This window comes from Misgurnus anguillicaudatus, unplaced genomic scaffold, assembly GCF_027580225.2.
Source record: "Misgurnus anguillicaudatus unplaced genomic scaffold, ASM2758022v2 HiC_scaffold_33, whole genome shotgun sequence".
In the NCBI taxonomy this organism is placed as follows: domain Eukaryota; kingdom Metazoa; phylum Chordata; class Actinopteri; order Cypriniformes; family Cobitidae; genus Misgurnus; species Misgurnus anguillicaudatus.
Genome location: NW_027395283.1, coordinates 4,038,958 through 4,063,621, shown reverse-complemented (window position 1 = coordinate 4,063,621; position 24,664 = coordinate 4,038,958). Strand labels below are relative to the sequence as shown.

The 24,664-nt window shown below is 36.6% G+C and overlaps 2 protein-coding genes across 2 annotated transcripts in view; one reads left to right on the top strand and one right to left on the bottom strand.

Annotated features, from left to right (window-relative positions):
- LOC129438748 (zgc:153039) overlaps window positions 1-13,782 on the bottom strand; it is a 30,292-nt gene extending 16,510 nt beyond the window's left edge. The window contains 7 exon segments of the mRNA XM_055197634.2: window positions 1,247-1,404; window positions 10,725-10,836; window positions 10,955-11,062; window positions 11,761-12,063; window positions 12,148-12,285; window positions 12,515-12,649; window positions 13,474-13,782. Of these exon segments, the coding sequence (XP_055053609.2) occupies window positions 1,247-1,404; window positions 10,725-10,836; window positions 10,955-11,062; window positions 11,761-12,063; window positions 12,148-12,285; window positions 12,515-12,649; window positions 13,474-13,696 (1,177 nt within the window). The 5' untranslated portion in view covers window positions 13,697-13,782.
- A 3,540-nt stretch (window positions 13,783-17,322) lies between these two features.
- Window positions 17,323-24,451, top strand: LOC129438747 (ret finger protein-like 4A-like protein 1). The gene is made up of 4 exons (XM_055197632.2): window positions 17,323-18,340; window positions 18,522-18,569; window positions 23,002-23,217; window positions 23,308-24,451. The coding sequence occupies exons 1-4, from the start codon at window positions 17,998-18,000 to the stop codon at window positions 23,805-23,807; spliced, it is 1,107 nt and encodes a 368-aa protein (XP_055053607.2). The 5' UTR covers window positions 17,323-17,997; the 3' UTR covers window positions 23,808-24,451.
- The last annotated feature ends 213 nt before the right edge of the window (window positions 24,452-24,664 follow it).

Genomic DNA, 24,664 nt, shown 5'->3' with positions numbered 1-24,664 from the left:
ACACACACATTAATATCATTATCTCATTTTCGATGGAGGTGACGTTTAGATGCTTTTGCATCTGAGCTCCTCATATGTGATCCTAAAAGCATTAATAAATTAAATTACATTAACCTATTTTTAATGTATTTGTGTTATAACATTATTTACATGAAAATTATTACAAAAAATACAACAATACAAACGTTTTGTTTCAGAATTAAACTACCAACCACTACTCTCATGTATAAATAAAAAAAAAATCACAACAATGAGGGAAAATGTCCAATAATTTATATTAAAATAATAACACAATGCAAAGGCTAAATGTATTTCTTTTAGTGCTGTCAAGTGAATAATCACAATTAATCACATACAAAGTAAAAGTTTGTGTGCATAATGTGTGTGTGTGTGTGTGTGTGTGTGTGTGTGTGTGTGTGTGTGTGTGTGTGTGTGTGTGTGTGTGTGTGTGTGTGTGTGTGTGTGTGTGTGTGTATTATTTTTGTATATTTTGTACTATTGATAAATAAAAAAATATATATATAAATTCTTACACTTATTCATGTATATATGAATTAATTAAAACATAAAAAATACACAAGGTATAAACATAAAAATACAACTTTTATTTTGTATGCGATTAATCGCAATTAATCATTTAACAGCCCTAATTTCTTTATTTAATTTATTTATGTTGAAGTGAAATTTGATCTGTATGTTCTCTATCTACACTGAAAAAAATGATTCATTGAATTTAATCAATTTTTTTAAGGTAAGTGGTTGCAATCAATTTATTTAAGCTACATTTAAACAAAAAAGATTAGTAAAGTAAAATAAAATATAAAACTTTTGTTTAAATGTAGCTTAAATAAATTGATTGCAACCACTTACCTTAAAAAATGTATTAAATTCAATGAATCATTTTTTCAGTGTATGCTCTCAATAATTTACATTAAAATAATAACACAATGCAAAGGCTAAATGCATTTCTTTTAGCGCTGTCAAGTGAATAATCACGATTAATCGCATACAAAGTTAAAGTTTGTGTGCATAATATGTGTGGGTGTGTATGTGTGTGCGTGCGTGTGTATTATTTTTATATATTTTATATAATTTATAAATAAAACATTTCAATATAAATTTGTACACTTATACATGTGTGAATTTATTAAACATAAAAATACACAAGGTACAAACTTACAAATACAAACTTTTATTTTGTATGCGATTAATCGCGATTAATCATTTAACAGCCCTAATTACTCACCGAACAGATCGTCTCGAGCCAGAGCGTACAGAATACGAGACGCTCCGATCAGATTGCTCATAGCAGCGGACAGCGTGGAGGAATAAACACCGACTGTCACGAGAGGACCCCAGACATTTATATCTCTGAGAAAACTATAATCCTTCTGCAAGAGGACTCTGAGAAAAAAAACAGACAGAAATATGATTATTAATGCATTATAGCTATATTTTAGTTTTCATCAATGCTTTGGCAATATTTCCTCAAGAAGTTTTCACTTGTTTTTACTTTCAGAGTGACTTGCATTACATGTGAAACATATTGAATATACAGTAAATGATTGTAATGTGTGATCTATAATTTATTAAATCATAATCTATAGTAGGGATGCACCGATAGGATTTTTTGGACCGATACCGATTTAAACAGACAACTTCTGGCCGATGCTGATACCGATATTAAAAACTTGTATACAATACTATACAGTTGGTCTATTAGCTAGTTTATTTCTGCATCAAATTATTTTTACTAAACATGGATTGGATCTAATTAATATTCAACTGACCAAAATAATAAGAGAGGCACAAATTAGGCTAAAACAAATATAATAAGACAGCCTTCAAAGGTGGTTTTTGCTATTCAGCATTTATTTTATTAACAACATGAACTCATTTTTTTACATATAATGGATTTCTTGATGCAGTTAAATAATAAACAATCGGTATCGGCCTTTCTCATGCTATTGCCGATATGCCGATGGTTTCAAATTCATCAAAAATCGGCCGATAAATATCGGCGGCCGATACATCGGTGCATCACTAATCTATAGTGCATTAATCTGAAATCTATAAAAGTATCTGTGACTTTGTCAAGTTAAAACACACTTCATACACACATTAAAGAAATCTTCAGCTCATATTTCATTCTGAAAAACTAAAAGGAAAAAATAAGACATTGTTTTCTGCGTAAATGAATCTTTTTCATCCTGACATCATTTTCATGACTATTTACTACAAATCCCCCAAACTAAACCTCCTTAATGTAACCTGGCTGTAATCTTCTCTAAAAATAACTAACACAAGTCAATTTTTACAGAAGGAAACGGAAATGACTATATAATGTGAAATGATTGAAAACACGAGTCACATCTTTCTTTTGGTTGGCGTCTTTGTCTTTCCGCACATCTCTCTGTGTGTTTGAAACTCGACTCACGCATTCTTCAGCCTGAGTGATTTTAATAGCATCATTGCAGCTCTATTAACTATTATACAGACCAACCACACATCTGAACACACAATTATTTCACTAAAAGAGCGCCTGTCTCTCTCTCTCTCTCTCTCTCTCTCTCTCTCTCTCTATCACACACACACACACACAAGTTAACAACTCTGCACAAAATAGAAAATGTCAGTCGTCCATCCATGCGAGCATCTATCTGACCGTGTGTGTAGCTGACGGCAGCGGTCGATAACTTTTATTAGGTATTAATTTTGGTGGCAGGGGGCGAATGAATCTAAATACTGACAGGTGCAAACAAACAAAACTATAAGAAACATCATGCAACAGAGACCGACAAACAGAGAGAGAGAGAGAGCAAGAAAGAGAAAGACAGAGACAGAGAGAGAGAGAGAGAGAGAGAGACAGAGAGAGAGAGAGAGAGACAGATGTGTCATTTGGCTCTCACTATTGATCGCATTCAGTTGAATGGGTTCTTGGTTAAGGTGTGTGTGTGTGTGTGTGTGTGTGTGTGTGTGTGTGTGTGTGTGTGTGTGTGTGTGTGTGTGTGTGTGTGTGTGTGTGTGTGTGTGTGTGTGTGTGTGTGTGTGTGTGTGTGTGTGTGTGTGTGCCATAGGAATGAAATGAATTCTGGTAACTGGAAAGAGGAGAAAGATGAGATCAAACTGAAACATAAGTTAAAAAGAGCGAGAGAGAGTCACCATATTGACATTGATCTTACTAGTTAACCGTAGTTAAGAGCATAACCAACAGCAGCAGTTTCTGACCCTAACAGCTGTGACTGAAGGTTATTTTAATAATCAGACAAATATGCATCAATTATTCTGAAAAGTTGCATTTTTAAAACAAAATGACAATGACCCGTTTAAAGTTGATTTAGTCAGCAAAGTCAATTTTGACAAAAATCAAGTTAAAGATTTTTGAAGGTCCAAAAGCAAAATCAGCGCATCCATTACTACTAGATAAAACGAATAGATTTGGCACACACAAAGTTAAAAACTATATCTATAGAAAATATGTTTAACTCTTTTAACGTTATTAAGTCCTACACTTTAATTCCTGCATGTCTTAAAACCCAAACCAAAATCTGAGACATTTGTATAAGTTAAGCATTAAGGACAGTCAGGCTTTGCACCACAAAGGGGTGAAAGGGGGGGCGAGGCCCACCCAGAAAAAATGTGTGCTCTCCCAGTTTTCTTAATAGACATAAATAAAAGTGTTATTGAAGAGCTAAATTCAGCTATACACTTTGATATAATAATTAAATTAATAACGTTGTCACCATCATCATCAAAAGAAGACACAAAAGAGAAATGTCTGCAAAGATAAATCAGACTTTATTAAAAACGTTGTCTGTTTTTATGTTAAACGAAGCTAAACATCAGGCTGCCGTCTAGGCTTACAACTTCAGTCTCCAGCAAAAATGAAGTAACTGAAATAAGTTTAACTTGAAGCACTGAATTAATAATTATTAAAGCAATTATTAGGCTCACTAAAATATAAGTAAATGACAAAAACACAACTAAATTGCTACAAACATATAAATAAAATACAAGTAAAAAATATAATTATAAAACAGCCCGTTCTGGTTCTTCATTCTGATTGGTTCTACACGTTCTAAGCCATGATAAAATACACCGGTAAACCCACAGTTCAGACCGCATTACACCGCTGTTGCTGCGTACTGATTTATGAAAATAAACACCACAATCTTTAATCATATTTTTAATTTGTCTACAATTGCACAATTAACTCATTCACCGCCAGCCTTTTTGAGAAAAGTTGCCCACCTGCATTTTTGTGATTTTAACAAAAGTTTCACAAAATTCCTTGCAGGAAAAATTATCTTCTATAAATATATAAACATACAAATTATATCAAATTAAAGAACACACCCTCTGCTTTCAAACAAACAATAAACAAACAAACAAAATGGGGAAAAAACGTTTCATTATATATTTCCTTTTTCACTTAATTTAACCACTGAAATATGGATATTTCTCTTCAAAAATACAACATTTTGAGCAAAAAGCTTAAAAAATTGCATTTTTGTAAAGGAATTTATGTTAGAGATCAGACTCAGAATGACTATCAAACATAAAGGCATTTAAAATCAATCATTAAATCTTTTTAACTTCCGTTTTTGATCAATTCGGTTTGGCGCCATCTAGTGGATAAAAGCGGTATTATACTTTCACTTTGAAATTCGTCCAGAAAGGCATATTTATAGTTAAATATTAACTCATAATTGACGAGATAACTCATCAATGGAGGTGAATGAGTTAATGGCGATATCCAGATAAATGTCAATAAACATCTCGTCAATAAAGAGAAAACACTTTTCTTTACTGTTCTTTAACCTCAAATTCATATTTCTGCTATTATCCACTTGGTGGTGATCTTACTCAACTTGAACACTTACGCACTCACTTAACACTAAAAACACTGTCAAGTTTTGATCATGGCTCTGAATTTGATCTCTTACAACATATCTTCACAAAAATGGAATTCTCAGCGGTTTTTTTTTTTTTTTTGAAAGAGGAGCGTCTGTTCTTTTATGTTTATTTAAAGAAGATAATTTTTCTGTAAGGCATTAAACTAATGAGAGTTAATCATGCTTCCAAGCATATTTGATCATCACTTCAACAGTTGCACGATATACATTTTAATGTATAAATTAGATGAATGTTGATTTATAAAATAAACACCACAGTCTTTAACCATATTTTCATTGAGTCTTTGCTGCGTCTGTGTTGTTTGTGAACTGCGCTCTGTTTCAGTCACACTTGATTCGGATGAACTAATTAGTTTGGCAGAAGAGTAATATTTGTACTAATTTTATTTTATTTTATTTGATGAAGTAACCGTTTTATAAAAGCAATAAGCCCTGCGAAACAGTGGTGTTACAGTGCATTTTATAACAGCTAAGGAGGGTAACAACACTCTAGGTGTTATAAAATGCACTGGTAACCCACTGCTTCTTGGGGCTTATTGCTTTAATAAATCATACAAATAAAGATCATTTTAGATGTTTTATGCCTACTTGGAGCATTGAGATCACTAGACGAGGGCTTAATGTACTTATTTTAATGATAACATCAATTTCGACCAAAATTGATACTTTCTTTTGCCTTCAACGGTGCACAATACGACTTATTTTGCAAGTACGGATCACATATAATGTTTGGGTTACATTGTGCGCTGAATCTCTTCATCAAATCTAGCCACATGAAACGACTGTATGAGCACATGAGTGTTTATTATAACAAATAAACTGTTATATGTGGACAAACATCATTCTGCACTTTTCTCAATCGGTGCCCTCAACCAAAATCATTCTTATTAGTACTAAATTGTGGAGTATTATCGTGATTGTTGTTACAGTCAACCGCAGAAAAACCCCTCCATTAAAAAACTATTTTGGTGATTTTCTGTGAGCGCCAGCAACACGTGTGATGTCCAGAGATGCCACTGTGATGCAAATGAGCCGTGAACACCAATGGGAGCGGAGGCAATACAGGTCACGTGACTCGTGAGATGCCAAATATAGCCTGGACAGAGAAGTTCACTCAAACTGGACTTTGTGTGCTATACGCATTGCATTGCACACACAGACTCTTTACTGGAGATACATCTGATCAGAAGCTATGTGCAGCGATGGCATTAAGGCATCCAGCGGTGCAAACGTTCATTCTGATGAAGGGTAAAGACGCCCGGCGATGGGCGAGAGAGTAAATGAGACAGAGTGAGAGATGTTTCACCAGTTAAGTGCTCCTGTGAGAGCACTCCAGCAGAATCATTAAAAAAATCAATAAGTAACAAAGCCCCGCTGACATCACTCCATCACAAACACACCTCACTGCAGCGACTCTATCACCTCATCTTTACATACATTTATCATTCACATACATACACATCGTTCAAACCACTGAACTGTCATTCTCACATCATTAGTTATGTGTAAACATGCTTAAAAACAACTCTAGCTGTTGACACTAAACTGAAGAAACTTAGATCATCGGTCATCGCCCAGTTAGAGCCGGGACAAAAAAGATGTTGTGGTAACACTTTAGAATAAGGGTACATGACTCATGATGAACTAAAACCTTAATTAATTCTTACTTAAATATAAACTAATGCTGAGTTAAGGCTATCACAAACTAACAAAGATTCATCATTAACTACAACATGACCCAACACATGAATTCATTGTTAATAAATACATTAACTAACAACTAAAAAACATGTCACGGTGTAGATAAAGAGCACCTTTAAAAACAATGTTATTTTGGTTATTTGGTATAATACAATGTGTTCACGTGGTTTATGGGTTACAAAAACACATTATTTTCCACACATTGTAAATTTTTGTATCCCAGATTTTACTCTCATCCTGAAACTCAGTCACACTCGGAGCTCTGAAAGTTAAGCATATGTTTTTATAGTACAGCAAATTCTATGTTATTTAAAAAGAGCATAAAAAGACTGAATTTCTCCTAAAACTGTTGAAGATTTCATATATTTCAGCAGTTCTATTAAAGCATCAGTCTCAAATGTTCCTAATGGTTCTGTTATGACCCTGCTGTAAGTTTAAACATCATATACTGCCACCTGGAGTTAGACTGCAGTACTGCACTGATCTCGGCTTATGGCTGAAAACATTGTCTTTTCCACTTGATTAGATAAATTAATCTTTAATGTACAACCTCCCATCTCTGTTGTCATGGTAACGGGCAGCGGGTCTCCACGGCGATCAGCATTTGGCATTTAGAATCGACAGTGATGAGACACTGACTGATGGTTTTAATAATAACAAAAACAATGTATTTTTAATCTCTCAGTCAATGTAATATAATTTCATTCCTATAATCAACACACACGTGACTGAACCTTCACTAACACACACACACACACACACACACACACACACACACACACACACACACACACACACACACACACACACACACACACACACACACACACACACTCTGTCTCGCTCTCATTCAGAACAGATAAACTCTTCATTTAATCATTACAGGCTTCAGGGTTTCCTGTACTCTTTATCCTATATGTGTTAAATAAAACCAACAAACTTAAGACAATCTCTTGATCTAAATGACATGTAAGGATTTATGCAGCAATAACAAGAGCAAGCTGTGTTTAGCTGTAAGCAAAAATCATCTGATGTGTTTACTAGATTTAAACTTTTTGTGGAATTTCCCAAAAACTACTAGAAAAATTGTAGTTGAAAAACTAGGTTCAATTATGTGATTTAAGGAGTGTTCATATGATTGTCTGTCTGTCTGTCCTTTTTACTCTCTATCCAGCCTCCTCACTCTCTGTCAGTCAGCCTGTCTCACTCTCTGTCAGTCTGTCTGTCTCACTCTCTGCCAGTCTGTCTGTCTCACTCTCTGTCAGTCAGCCTGTCTCACTCTCTGCCAGTCTGTCTCACTCTCTATCCGGCCGTCTCACTCTCTATCCGGCAGTCTCACTCTCTGTCAGTCTGTCTGTCTCACTCTCTGCCAGTCAGCCTGTCTCACTCTCTGTCAGTCAGCCTGTCTCACTCTCTATCCGGCCGTCTCACTCTCTATCCGGCAGTCTCACTCTCTATCCGGCAGTCTCACTCTCTATCCGGCAGTCTCACTCTCTATCCGGCAGTCTCACTCTCTGTCTGTCTGTCTGTCTGTCTGTCTGTCTGTCTGTCTGTCTGTCTGTCTGTCTGTCTGTCTGTCTGTCTGTCTGTCTGTCTGTCTGTCTGTCTGTCTGTCTGTCTGTCTCACTCCCTCACTCTCTGACTGTCTCACTCCCTGTCAGTCTGTTTCACTCTCTGTCAGTCTGTCTGTCTGTCTGTCTCACTCCCTCACTCTCTGTCTGTCTCACTTTCTATCCGGCCATTTCACTCTCTGTCAGTCTGTCTTACTCTCTGTCAGTCTGTCTCACTCTCTGTCCGGCCATCTCACCCTCTGTCAGTCTGTCTCACTCTCTGTCAGTCTGTCTGTCTCACTCTCTGTCAGTCTGTCTGTCTCACTCTCTGCCAGTCTGTCTGTCTCACTCTCTGCCAGTCTGTCTGTCTCACTCTCTGCCAGTCTGTCTATCTCACTCTCTATCCGGCAGTCTCACTCTCTGTCCGGCAGTCTCACTCTCTGTCAGTCTGTCTCACTCTCTGTCAGTCTGCCTCACTCTCTGTCAGTCTGCCTCACTCTCTGTCAGTCTGTCTCACTCTCTGTCAGTCTCACCCCCTTACTTTCTGACTGTCTCACTCCCTGTCAGTCTGTTTCACTCTCTGTCACTCTGTCTGTCTGTCTGTCTGTCTCACTCACTCACTCACTCACTCTCTGTCTGTCTCACTTTCTATCCGGCCATTTGACTCTCTGTCAGTCTGTCTTACTCTCTGTCAGTCTGTCTCACTCTCTGTCCGGCCATCTCACCCTCTGTCTGTCTCATTCTCTGTCAGTCTGTCTCATTCTCTGTCAGTCTGTCTCACTCTCTGTCAGTCTGTCTCACTCTCTGTCCATCTCACTCTCTATCCGGCCGTCTCACTCTCTATCCGGCAGTCTCACTCTCTATCCGGCAGTCTCACTCTCTGTCTGTCTGTCTGTCTGTCTGTCTGTCTGTCTGTCTGTCTGTCTCACTCCCTCACTCTCTGACTGTCTCACTCCCTGTCAGTCTGTTTCAGTCTGTCAGTCTGTCTCACTCTCTGTCAGTCTGTCCCACTCTCTGTCAGTCTGTCTCACTCTCTGTCAGTCTGTCTCACTCTCTGTCAGTCTGTCTCACTCTCTGTCAGTCTGTCTCACTCTCTGTCAGTCTGTCTCACTCTCTGTCAGTCTGTCTGTCTGTCTGTCTGTCTGACTCACTCACTCTCTGTCTGTCTCACTTTCTATCTGGCCATTTCACTCTCTGTCAGTCTGTCTCACTCTCTGTCCGGCCATCTCACCCTCTGTCTGTCTCATTCTCTGTCAGTATGTCTGTCTCATTCACTCTCTGTCTGTCTCACTTTCTATCAAGCCGTCTCACTCTCTGTCAGTCGGTCTCATTTCTATCCGGCCATCTCACTCTCTGTCTGTCTCACTGTCTATTCGTCTATCTGACTTCTCTGCCCGTCTCATTCTCTGTCGGTCAGTCTGCCTGTCTCACTCTTGGTCTATCTGTCTCAGTCTTTTTCTGAATGTTTCACTCTCTTTCAGTCGTTCTTACTCTCTATCTGACCATCTATCTTTGTCTGTTTGTCTGTCTTGCTCTCTGTCATTCTGTCTCATTATCTGTCTGTCCATTTCTCACGCCCTGTCTGGCTGACTGTCTCATTCTTTGACTGTCTATCTCACTCTTTGCCTGCCTGTCTGACTCTCTCACTCTCAATCTCTTATCCTCCAGGTTTTTTATCAGTGTATCTAATTTAAAGTCATAATTTTCTCAAGAATCTCTATCTTTCACTTTTGTTTTGTTGAAGTTGAGTCATCTCTTATAAACACAACTCACTGTATGACTTAAAAATTTCCCATTTTGACCTCAGTTTAGAGAAAATCTCACAGTGGGTAAGATGACCACTTCTTAAATCTGATACCATACAGTTACCAACCAATGCAAATCAATCATTCAGGTCAAAAAGCTCAAGAAATGAGGTTGTGTGTGCGCATGTGATACAGTAATCCACTCTGTATTACACGTTGTATTTGTGTTATTCTGTATAAATCTAAAACAACACTTTAAACATTATTCTCTTGGTGGCTATTTTATTCCTTATTTTTATGTCAATGTGATAATATTTCATGATAAACAGATAGAAATATACATAAAGCTCAGTATATAAAAATGCAACAAGAACTGTAAGCAGATGAGCATAAAGACATCTCCTGTGTGTCATTTAATGAATGAATCTTTCTTTGTATAAAACACACACACACACACACACACACACACACACCTCAATGTGGTCTTTCATTAGACCGCTCATGTGAAGTGCACGTGATAGAGAGCTCACATGAGACTTGTAAAAATGTGAACACACACAACACATTTCACTATAGGTGCTGCAAATTAAACACTTGCCCAACACACAATTAAATTAAAGCCAATACACAACACAATCATATTCAAACTTAATATCATGCAAACCTGGAAAAACCCTTCATTTGAAACAGAATCCAAATTCATTTCTTCTCACTTCTGCATAAACACACATACAGAAAATATAGTCCGTTTGTGTGTGTGTGTAAGAGTGTGTTTGTGCACATGCCTATGTAAAAGAGTGTGTGTGTGTTACCTGTCACAGGTGCAGGAGATCAGTAAACTCAGCAGGTTGTAGATGATGAAGGTGAAGATGACGGCTGTGATTGTGCCACGAGGAATTGAGTAGCTTGGGTTCTTCAGATCACCTGACACACACACACACAATTCATTAGATTTATTCAATGTCAACAATTCAGCACCAACAAACACACACACACACACACACACACACACACATCAAACATGAATAAAATCATCCCTCACCGGACATGTTGGATCCAGCCATGATCCCGGTGCATCCGTTGAACATCACAGCAAACACGGTTGCAAATGACATCATCATCTCTGTAGTGTAGTCCACCGTGTAGTCAGCTACACACAGACACACACACAACAAATACAAGTAATAGAGTAAACTGATGCAGTATTTTTGTCATGATACAGTACAACACTACACCACACATGTGTCATTAATGAAGTGTGAGGGTTAAGTAAAGAGTCAGTGTTAAACTGAATAATGTAGTGCAGAATAATGTAAAGTTGACGATTATTTACTGTAACTATTGCACTGTTAATGTGTACTGTACACATGTGACATCAGCTTAGTTAAACTGGTTAATAATAACTTAACTTCTGATGATTTATAGAAATGTAAATGTGTGTCTTTGTGTGCGTCCTATTTTACACATCAAAACTACAGAAAATATTAATGTCTCAAAATAAAAAAACAACAACACAAGAAACACAATACACTCTCTGTCAGTCTGTCTGTCTCACTCTCTATTCATCCATCTCACATTCTGTCCATCTGTCAGTCTGTCTGTTTCTTTGTCTCACTCTCTGTCCGTCCGTCTGTCTGTCTCACTCTCTGTCTTTCCTTCTCACTCTATCCGTCCATCTGTCTGTCTCATTCTCTGTCCATCTCACTCTTTGTCTGTGTCACTCTATGTCTGTCTGTCTGTCTGTCTTGCTCTCCATCTATTTGTCTCATTATCTGTCTGTCCGTCTTTCATGCCTGTCTGACTGCCTGTCTCACTCTCGGTCCGTATGTCTCACTCCCCATCTCTTACCCTCCAGGTTTCCCATCAGCGTATCTAATTTGAAGCCAGTAAAGTTGGCTTGTGTCGGGCCGATGGACGCGTTCTTGACGGGCAGATTGATGACATGAGGACCGACAGCGAAGAAACTGATGAAGATCATGCCTAAAGCCACCATGACGATGAGGAAGATGATGAAGGTGGCTTTAGCGTAGATATGAGCCCCAATCAGACACACCAACAAACACAGCAACAAAATCACTGTGCCGTAAAGCAACGACCACCAGTAACCTCCTGGCAACACAGCGTAATGAGACGCAGACACCGCTGAGCCGCCTAAAAGAGAGACAAATCAAATGAATCAAAAAATCTAGCAACAACATTCCTTCAAATATTTACACAATTACACACAGACAGTACCTTCAGGTACTCCGAATGTAGCGAGAATGGCCTCCACCAGCCCCAGCACAAAGAGGGCACTGCCACACACATTAGCCAGAAAAAACATAATGCCAATGCTGCCACCAAACTCTGGACCCAGAGCACGACTGATCATATCTGTACACACACACAACAGTAGACATACACAACAAGACACACAACCACAGAGACAACCACGGAAACACACACATATAGCTAAGGAAACGAAACTGGGAACTGTAAGAACTAAAAAAAGCAATAGAATACGGTTTTAGAAATGTGTGAAGAGATGAAACAATGCGTCTGTCATGTTTGTGAGTGTGTACATGTGTGTGCGTTTGTCTTTGTCTGTCATTTGTGTGGATACAGTATGCTCCTCCAGCGTCCAGCGCTCCATTGGTTGAAATGGCACAGACAGACAGAACCGTCATACTGATGATGAAATAAGCCACCAGCAGCATAGCAATAGTCTGATACAGACCACACTGACCCACAACAAAACCTGCAACAAAAACACAACTTCTGTTATTCAAGCATTATTTCAGCTTTGATGAATCTCAATCCAGCGCTGCCTTACAAGCAAATACACAAACATTATGCATTAACAATGATGTTTCACATATAAATGCACACACACAACATTACATTAATCTTGGTACAAGCACAATCTCTCATGCAATGTGTGTGTGTGTATTTTAACACGCCTGACACATGCCTGTCATAATGCATGAATCAAGACATAAACAATGACATCATTGCTTACCCCAGTGGGCTTTCATTGAGCTAGAAAGCTTAAACACACACAAAGATAAAGTTAAAATGGAAAATTAGCATATGACATCACGTGTGGATGTGTGTGCACTACTACAAAAAAACGAAACGGTTTACAGTCGACCACAACCAAAGCGACTGTGATTTACCACAGCGCACTGATTTTATACCATGATACATCACTAGTAAAAACATTTTATCATCACAGGTCACTCAAACTGTTTGTCATTGATTAACTTCATGTATGCCAGATGTCTGATCTGAGAACAGTTTGTGTTAGCACACACAGCAGTAACTTTGTTAATGTTACAATAGTCAATAGTTACAGTAACACAATCACCTGACTGTATCACGTTAACTCAATGAATAAAGACGACACTATTGATAGGGAGAGAGAGAGAGACTGTAAAAATGATACTTTCTTTTTCATTCCTTAATAAACTATAAATTATGCAACACTAAGATTAGGTGACACACCTATACTTCTTTTATAACACAACACCACACACACTCGCGCGCGCACGCACAGACACACAAAGATCCACGCGCACACACCTATCCTCAAGAACACTACCACACTGAACATTGACAGCAGTGTCGGGATCACCACGCCGAAGAACGTGTTGAGTTTCGGCGGCTGTTTAGCGGTGGAACGGCGGACGGTCGCCGGGCTCCGGTGCTCGAGCTCATCTCCTCCAGCGACGATGTCCCGGTGCTCGCCGGACTCGTGGACGCTGGCGGAGAGCCGATAATGCAGGAGCGGCGTCCGCTCAGCCATGATCGCCGTGATTGTCACTTTCCTCCGACTCGGGTCACATGACTCCTCGTGTTTACTGCGCCTAGAATCATGTGACGAGGACTGAGCTCAGCCAATCAGAGGGAGCCGTCTCTCATCGCTTTGCTGGTGACAGCGCTCTCTTTATGTACTTTGATACAATGAAATTGTGAAACTTGAAAGTGAATAAAGTCTTGTTTGGTCACCACAATTCTTCCCGTTTGGAATTTTATTTAAGGACTGAAGAAACGGCATAAAAACTGAATATTATTGTGCATGTTGGCACTTACGTTTTACACACACATTTGCTGTCCATCATTAGCAGGTCCCATACGGCAAAAAAAAATTTATTTGGCCAAAAATATATTTTTAATATAATGCTAAATACCTTTTGTAGAATGTTATGCTCAATTAAATATATTTTTGAATTTGGAAATATATTAAGTTTTAATCTTAATTTATCAAAAATGTATTTTAAGTGCAAGCAAATAGCCCTACATTTCTAATTTTACAACCCAAAAATTATTTAACTCTCCGCCAAGTTATTTTAAAAAGTATAATTTTTTGAAGTTGAAAATATATTTAATTTAAACCGTTTCAAAACTGTTAAGTTTACAGGTTCGTAACAAAGTTGAAGTTAATATATTTCCTTGGATTGAAAAATATGAAGGACTAAATTTTTAATGCTTTAAATTTTATTTAGCCTAACGTTACTTTTAAAATACATTTCAAAATATATAAAATGGCCAAAAAATATATCGGTGAATAATATATTTTTGTAAACATATTCCAAAGTATATTTCAGCAATTTGGCCATTTTTTTTATATTTTATATTTGTTTGTCGTATGGGGTGTTTAAACAAAGAGAGTTATATAACGTGCTTAATATTTCACTGAGCATCTCATGGTGAACGAATTAAAGGTTAAAGAGCACCTATTGTCCGATTCACAATTTTACATTTCCTTTGTTGTTTAAGTGTGTATTAGTACATGTTAAAGGTGCAGGGTGTACATTTTTGCAGCATCTAGTGGTGGGGTTGCGCATTGCAACCAAAGGCTCAGTCCGCTGCTCACCCCACGCTTTTGAAAAGCATAGAAGCTACATTAGCCACCACCGGACAAACATGTCATCTTCGGAGACAACTTAGTAAAACAAGTTTGTCCGTTAAGGGCTTCTGTAAAAACATGGCGGCACAAAATGGCGACTTCCATGTAAGGGGACCCTCATGTATGTAGATAAAAACATCATATTCTAAGGTAATAAAAACATTACGGTTCATTATGTAAGGTCTTTATTCACCCCTGATCATATAGTTTTGTATAATATTTTGCATTTCTGTCAAGAGATACTTCTAAAAATTACACACTGCACCTTTAACGATATGCAAAAGGTACAAACCCCAAGGTAAACGATGATGCGAGTTATCATCTCCAATGTAAATCTCTTTTCTTGGACTACAATAAACACACGGATTGTAGGCAACAGTTAACATCCTGGGATTGGTGATGTAGACAAGACCATCATTATCATAATTCATCTTGCTTTGACTCACAGCTTATAAGTAAATTCATGTCAGCAACCGAATCTTTCAAACATGGTAAGGAGCGTCACATTTCCAGGTGACGTCAGAGGTATTCAGACCAATCACAACGTACAGATTACCTGGCCAATCAGGGACAGAACATTTTTCAAATCCATGCGTTTCAGGAAGAGAGTGAAATCTAGAGCTACCAAAACTTTTTAAAGAGAGATTACTTTTTTTACTTATTTGAGTTACTTTTTAAAAAAAGTAATGCAGTTACTTTTCAGTTGAATTAATTCATTTGATAAAAATAGTAGGCCTATACTGAATTAAACTTACGTATTAACGTAGAATTACGCACTCTATGCGTGCTCGTCTGAACGAAAACAGTTTGAGTCAGAAAATGAGACGGGAGGCCAGAGCTTGACATTTTTGCGATGGAAATACATCATTTCTGAATGCAGAACTTCTCAAAGTCCCAGCCAAGGAAGAAAAAGTAACGCAAAAGTAACTTAAAAATAATGTTAGTATTACTTTCCATGAAAAGTAACAAAGTAACGCAAGTAGTTACTTTTTTGGGGAGTAACTTAATATTGTAATGCATTACTTTTAAACAAACTTTCCCCAACACTGCTTAGCACAAATGAATTATAAAAAGTCCTGAGAATAACTCTCTGTACATTAAAGGAATTTCGCTTCCTAAGCACAAACAATATTTGATGATTGCATTTTGATTAAACGTCAGCCTGATGAAGACTTAAAATTTAGTCTTTTATTATTACATTTATTCTTTTATTAAAATGTATTATCTTAATATGATTTTATTATTATATATTATGTATCTGTATTATTATTCTTTATATTCATAATCAGTTGTGTTATCTTATGGAGTGTTAAATGCATGTGTTTGAATGCACGAGACTATAGATAGTATGGATCACATGTCAGGGGATTGAAAGAGGGTAATACGCTTCATTGATATGACATGTCAGATGTGTACAGTTTGCAAAGCACCACAGAAGTATACACTAAGAATAGTATCTTAATATAGGAGTGGACTGTGCCATGTGTTAGCATGACATATATGTTCTATATTTGAGATGCTTAAGCAACATGTTTTTCTACCTTACATGGAAGTCTTTCTGTGATGTATAAAAGCTCAAACCTTACTGTACCACCCCAGAGAAACTGAGGGATGATGGGGTGAAAGGAAGGAGAATTAAAGAAATGTATAGGCTGTCATAAATAGAACATCTTTACTGGTTTCTCTCCTGACATATATATATTAAAGATTTTTTCTTGGCAAGACAATTGGTGTCCGGATCCGTGAATCAAATAATAAAGGGGAAAAGGCTTAATTCCAAGTCTACACTATCAATAATAATTTCTAAATAAGTGTCATTAATGACCTCTCTTTGAGGTGCAAGTTATTATCTTACTAAAATTGATGATCATCTCTTTCATTTTTGACACATTCAAATATAATTTCATCCTATTAAAATAAATTATTCCTGATCTGGATATGACAAAAACACAGTATCGTCTGCATATATTTGACCAAATAACTATTTGTATAAAACAGGAGAAAGTACAAAGCCTGGTGCTTATCAGGGCATGTGCTGCATATTAGCTGGGATAGTTTCATACTTTCAATGTAACAATAATGACACTGTGTGTATCTTTAGTAAGTAGAAATTAATAGATACAATTGTAAAAATCGTGTTAGTCTGCTGGTGAACTTAATACAGGTTTACCTACAATAAATGCACACTAAAAGCCTTGAAGAGTAAAGAGCATGTTGTGTTTTTACAAAGGGTTTTGTCTTAACACGCTCTAATATGAGATGAGATGAATAAATCCTCAACTAATGCATTCATTCATTGATTTAAATGACAGATGTCATGTCTTTGTGTGTGCATTCGTGTTTTTTTAACATCTGTCCTCTGATCAACAGGTTGCACACACACACACACATACACACACACACAAACAATGCCGTATGCATGTACAAAGGTGTCTCTCTCTCTCTCTCTCTCTCTTTCTCTCTCTCTCTCTCTCTCTCTCTCTCTCTCTCTCTCTCTCTCTCTCTCTGTCTGTATATGGGGTGCAGGGCTGTCACCATAGCAACCGAAAGCATTGGAGAGGCTACTAAAGAAAGCGTCTCTCTTTCTCTGTCTGTGTGTCTATTTTTGTCTCACATGTTTTTGTTTTTCAGTGATCTTCAGCTTTATGTTTAATGACCTGCGGCACATGAATCAGCTACATTTCTTCAGGAACGGAAATCTGCGTCATCTCTGTTTATCCAGCAAGAGGATTCTAGGATTTCATTGTGCGCTACAGTGGGATCTGACGGATCGGTCGGATGGATCTTTGAAGGGGGATTTATAGATGTAGTCATTGTAGTTACATTTGTGCTTTGTCTGCGCGTGTCAAAGGCTACAGCAGGGAATTGACAAGACCTACAGTGCCTAAAATTAATAGCTCATTAACGTGAAGATTATGGGAGAATTAGTAATGGTTGTCTGAGTGATCATCACTACTAGTGCTTCTAGAACAAACTCATCACAGATTTATGGTGACTGAAGAGCGTGAATCAGATGTGCTGAGTGAGATGATGTGCTCGTATCTGGAGTCAGGATGCAAGTACCTAGCAACCACCCTGAACATCCTAAAAACTCTATAGCAATGTGCTGCTGTGATTAAAATTGAGTGTTAATCTTATAAATAATCTTTAACGTACATGTGTGTGTGTTTGTCATGTTCAGTGTGATACAGTAAACTATGACACACGGACCTCATTTCTCCAATCTCACTGAGACTGTAAACACAGAAGATGAGAGTCACTCCTCCTCGTCCGTCTGTCCGCTGTGTCGTCGTAGTTTTGATGTTGCTCTGATGTTGCCCTGTTCTCACACGCTGTGCGGCCGCTGTTTAACGGGAGGGGCGCAGCTGGGTGGAGTCAGGGGTGTGTCTTCCACCTCTCGTCCAATCTGTGCCGTTCTCTGTTCAAACTGTCGTCACAGCGTCGAGCTGCCGTGCTTTGAGTGGTCATCTGCATTGACCTGTCTGCCCTTTGACCCTACAGTGATGCTTGATCCTAAAGTAAAGGTGGAGACATTCACTGGTAATTAGAGACTTGCAAAGTTGAATTATATTGCTGGAAATGCATTGCTTATAATAATGATAACTGTGGTAAAATTCCTGTAATGCATGGTGTCTCATTTTATGTTTAATAATCACTTACTGCTTACTGTATATATCAATGCTCTCTCTCTCAGATTTTGGTTCCTCTCTCTGTCCTTTAGATGGCAGTGTAGATCTTTCTGAAGAAGAAATGGAGAAATCTGTTTCAGGTAGGATTGTGTTCAAACTCCGTTTTCTGCCTAATGTTTTTAAAGGTGCAGTGTGAGGTTGTGAATTACAACAAACGGCTCAGTCCACTGCTCACCTCTCGTTTTTGAAACACATAGAGAAGCTACGGTAGCCACCACCGGACAACCATGTCATCATCGGAGACAACTTAGTAAAAAAGTTTGGGCTTCTGTAGAAACATGGCAGCACAAAATGGTGACTTTCATGTAAGGGGACCATCATGTATGTAGATAAAAACGTCTCATTCTAACACATAACGGTTCATTATGAAAGGTCTTTATACACCCCGATAATATAGTTTTGTATATTATTTTGCATTTCATGTAAAGAGATCCTTCTAAAAATTACACACTGCACCTTTAAACAGACGTACACTGTAAAAAAATTCCGTAGAAATTACAATGTTATTGCAGCTGGGTTGCCGGAAATTTACCGTAGATTTACGTTTATGTTATTTACTAGCAAGAGTTTGTTCAAAGTTAAATAAATTTTAAATATTAACAAGTCTTTATCTTTACAGAATAAAACTATACAATAACAACCTCATGCAAAGCATTCTGGGGACCAGAAATCATCATCAGCCTTTTTCTGTTTTTGCTTCAGATTTTGTTTTCCAGAATGTTTTGCTTGATGCTGTTTTTTTAGTTTTACTCTGTAAAGACAAAGACTTTTAAATGTTTAATGTTCATTTAATTTTGAATAAAATGTTGCCAGTAAATAACATAAATGTAAATCTACGGTAAATTACCGGCAACCCAGCTGCAATTTCTACAGAATTTTTTTACAGTGTATGTGAAGAGTATAATACAGGAGTGTTGTGATGGGCACCTGCCTGTAATTCTCAAATACTACAATAATGACCTGAAAAACTTAGTACAAAAAAATCAAATGTAATTTTAAATAGATATTCAAAATATTAATTTATTGTATATTTTTTTAATATATTTTAACTCTTTATCTCATTAATTAAGAGTAAACGCTTCCCTGCCAATGACGAGTTTTTACAGCAATCCATATTTCCACTATTATCCATTAGGTGGCGCTCTTACACAACTAATAAAACACTGAAGCATCCACTGATCCAAAAACAGTAAAAACACTGTATGTTTTGATCATCGCTCTGAATCTGATCTCTAACAAAAGTCCTTAAATAAAAAATACAATTATCTCAGCTTTTTGCTCAAAATTTTGAATTTGTGAAGATACCTACCCATATTTGAGAGGTGATTTTTGTTTTAAAACTTTATTTGATATATTGTATGTTTATATATTTAAATTTTGGCCCGGAAAAAAAATTTTTTGTATTTGTTGTAAAATTAGTAATGTCTTTGTTGCCATTGAAATACATTTTGAAATGTATGTTAATTAATATGAAGGTTAAAACTGAATATATTTTCATTGTTTTTTACAAAATTTATTTAGCATATATTTAAAACATATTCAAAATATACAAAAATGGCCAAAAAAAATATTTGCTGAAAAAATATTTTGGAATATGTTTAAAAACATTTCACCAATATATTTTTGCCTATTTTTTTCTATATTTTGAAATAAATTTTAAACTATAAATATATTATAAAGCTTTTAAATATATATTTAATCCTCCATATATTTGAAACCAAGGAAATTTGGTAAACATAACTGGTTTGAAAAGGTTAAAATTAAATATAGTTTAAATTTCAAAAATATACAAATTAGCTTAGATGTAGCGTATATTTCAAATACATTTTGACCAAGAATACACTTTTGCCATATGGGTTGGAAAATGTGTATGTATTTGCTTGCCCTTGAAATACATTTTGAAATTTGTGTTGATATATGAAGGTTAAAACTAAATAAACTTTTAAATTACTGTAGAAAATGTTGTTGTAGTTATGCAGTTGTCAGTGGCGGTTCTAGACAAATTTCACTAGGGGGGCCAAGGAGGGGCCAGTGTTTTACCAGAGGGGCACATAAAAACGGCAAGAAATTATATTTAAAGATTATAAGGGGGGTTACAGGAATAACCGGTAGTTTAAGACAAGACTAGGCCTTAGTTTAATTAGGAAATATAACTAGTTTTAACAAACATGCCTTACTAAATACATTACTTGTGTGCATTTTGAAGCAAAACAAAGGGCACTGGTGTATTTTAAAATATGGCATTGCAAGTTGTTTTCAGTTTGGACAGCTCTTACATTTATTTTAGTCTAGGACTACACTGTAAAAAAATTCCGTAGAAATTACAATGTTATTGCAGCTGGGTTGCCGGTAATTTACCGTAGATTTACATTTATATAATTTACTGGCAAGAGTTTGTTCAAAGTAAAATAAATTTTAAATATTTAAATATTAACAAGTTTAAAATAAAACTATACAAAATAAAACTATACAATAACAGCCTCATGCAAAGCATTCTGGGAACCATAAATCATCATCAACCTTTTTCTGTTTTTTTGCTCCAGATTTTGTTTCCCAGAATGTTTTGCTTGATGCTGTTTTTTTAGTTTTACTCTGTAAAGATAAAGACTTATAAATGTTTAATGCTCATTTAACTTTGAACAAAATGTTGCCAGTAAAAAACAAATGTAAATCTACGGTAAATTACCGGCAACCCAGCTGCAATTTCTACGGAATTTTTTTACAGTGTAGTCTAATCCCTTTCCGGGAAACTTTATTCCCCATAAACTTTATCTTACTTTACAATCATATAAATCTTTATTTAATACAAGAGTGAGTGCAGGTGCAAAAGGGGAGCTGGGCTCTTTTCTAAAGCCCCCCAACCGAAAATCATGCGAGCCTACTCAATAAACTTTATGAAATGCAAATTTTTATAAAGACAAACGTTTGTTTTAGTTTACATATAAATACACATTGCTAGACAGTTAGGGACCACAATCTAATCAGCATTTAAAATAATATTTATTTTAAATTGTAAACATTTTTATATGACACATTTAATTATATTCCTCCAATTTTATGCACGTATATGTAAGAGCATAATTACAGCGCTTTTAACAATGTGTAAACTTTAAAAATTTAGCGAGATGTTGGTTTTGCCGGTTGTTGATGAGTAACAGCAGTGAATGATCACAACGCGCTTAAGCAGCCCCGTCACAGGAGAACAAGTGAACAGTGTCCCAGTGTCAAGTGAGCTAGAGTCCTTACCAGTGCCCAAACCTGCATACACATTCTCAACATCGGAAAATTGAGAACGAATTGAGACACTCGCTGAGCAGCACCCGCAGCCAGCTACAGTGGTTGGGTGCGCCGCTCTAATTTACCCGTTTAGAACGTTGTGCGTCGGATTAGTTCCGCTTTTGGCGCTCGCGTGTAAAATCAAAATAAATGTATACTTTTTTATTTGGTCAGCACGGGGTGGCCACAGGGGTGGCCAGGGACTTGTCTACAGAGGCACGGGCCACCCTTGGCCTCCGTGTAGAACCGCCACTGGCAGTTGTTTTCCAGTAACTTACTGTAAATTTAAATGTATGTTATTTACTGACAGTTTGTTTGTTTAAAGTTAAATGATCATTAAATATTAATAAGTCTTTATCTTTACAGAATAAAACTAAAAAAATAACAGCCTCATACATCCTCATCAACCCTTTTTTTAGTTTTTTTCCTTCAGATTTTGGTTCCCAGATTTTTGGTTCCCATGCAAAACATATTTGAGAGGTGTTTTTTGTTTGAAAACTTCATATATTGTATGTTTATATATTTATAGAAGTAAATTTTCTGAAAGGCATTAAACTTTTGCGAAATATAAAAAAAAATGCTGGCGGGGAAAGAGTTAAAAATATATTTTGAAGCATTTATATTCAACTCGCATTGGAAGAAATATTTTGTATGTTACAAACCTGTAAACAAGTTTTGAAAAGATTAAAAGTAAATATATATTTTCAACTTATAATTTTATATTTTATACATACTTATACATTTTATACATTTTAAACAAACTTCTATATTTTGGCCAGGAAAATATATTTTGTTTTGACGTCTAGGTTGTAAAACTAGAAAAGTATTTGTTGCCCCTGAAATACATTTTGAAATAGTTAATATATGAAGGTCAACTAAATATATTTTCAAATAATTCAAAACTATATTTAATTAAGCTTTACTTTCTACAAAATGTATATTTAAAATATATTTTCGGACAGAGAAATTTACTTTTTTGCTGTATCAAACTATTGTTGACTACGTTACAGTATTTATCATGTCATAATTATTTAACATGTAATCAAACACATTGCATTAAGAGAAACAGCCCTGTTACGTTTTCTGCTAAATAAGTTGTTTAGTTAATCCATATTTACATTATTTACAAATATTTTCATATTTATTGTGCACATTGTACAGAACATACTACTTTGTAATAAAAAAAGTCTTTGTGTGTTTGTTTGTTTATGTTTGTGTGACCTCTGACCTCTCCAGGTCTGGTGTTTAACCTGGATTCCTCTTGTTCTGACCCAAACCTTAACCTCTCAAACTCCTCCCTGACTTTGACCTTTAGTGGTCAAACACCTTCAGCTCGTGACCGTGATGCTTGTGAGTCTCGTGCTCTTCCTCAGGTGTGTGGAGGTGTGTCTGTTTCCAGAGGACAGTATTATTGGGAGGTGGACGTCTGCAACAGCGTCATCTACAGGATAGGTGAGAGAACAGCACATGTTTTACTTCCGGACATTTTAATACATACATGTAATAATATCATTAATGTATTTGTTTATTGTTTTTTCTCAGGTGTGATTTCTTCATCGGATGGTCGTGGCTGGTGGCTGGAGAGACGTGGTTCTGTTTTTCATGCTGTGTTTGACGGACGTCGTGAGCTCCTCCCCTCTATACCTCCTCAGTTGAAGACAGTGGGTGTGTTTCTGAATGTGGGAGGGGCTTCTTTAACCTTCCACAATCCTGTCACTCAAGAGTTTTTGGCCGCGATCCCCTCGCGCTTCACTGTTCCCCTCCGCCCTGCTCTTCAATTGGGCCAGGGAAAGCTGAAGCTCCGCCCCGGTTTGTCACCACCCAATCACGTCTTTCTCGGCCATAACTCTGCCTATCGAGGGCCAGGTGGGGCGGGAGCTGGACGCTGGAGGCGGGATGTGTCGTTCGGGTCTGTGAAGGCGGTGATAGAGAAGTTTGAGGAGATTTCAGGAGGTTCAGACTCAGATTCGGGTCTGGTGTCTGGTTTCTGCTCCAGCTCAACACTCGGCTCACTGTCAGAACCCGTGGAGAACTCCAGCTGAGAAATGCCTCTGTAGAAAAAGATTAACATGAAGGCTGCATACGTCATCAAGCCTGGTTTATTTAAAGGTGCAGTGTGTATTTTTAGCAGCATCTAGTGGTTAGGTTGCAAATTGCAACCAAAGGCGTAGTCCACTGCTCACCCCTTGCTTTTAAATCACATAGAGAAGCTACGGTAGCTTCCACCAGACAAACATGTCATCGTCGGAGACAACAAAAAAATTGTCCATTAAGGGCTTCTGTAGAAAAATGGCGGCACAAAATGGCGACTTCCATGTAAGGGGACCCTCAATGTATGTAGATAAACAGGTCTCATTCTAAGGTAATAAACACATAACGGTTCATTATGAAAGGTCTTTGTACACCCCTAATCATATAGTTTTGTATATTATTTAGCATTTCTGTCAAGAGATCATTTTAAAAATTACACACTGCACCTTTAAGTTACCATATTCGCAAGTCATAAGCATATTACAACAATTAAGAATAAACTAAGAATAATAGTCAACTTTATAATTGTTATTATTCTGAAACGGCCATACGGCAAAAAATATATTTTCAAATATATTTTTAATACATTTCAAAATATACAAAAATTGCCAAAAATATATTTTGAAATATATTTACAAAAATGTATTTTCCACCAGTATGTTTTTGGTATATTTTGAAATATATTTTAAAGTATTTATATTTACGTCACATTGAAAGAAAAATGTACTTTATAGAATTGTATAATTTATACAAACTTTAAATTTTGGCCCGGAAAAATATATATATATATATTTTGTAGCCTATGTGTTGTAAAATTAGAAATGTATTTGTTGCCCCTGAAATACATTTTAAAATCTGTGTTAATTTA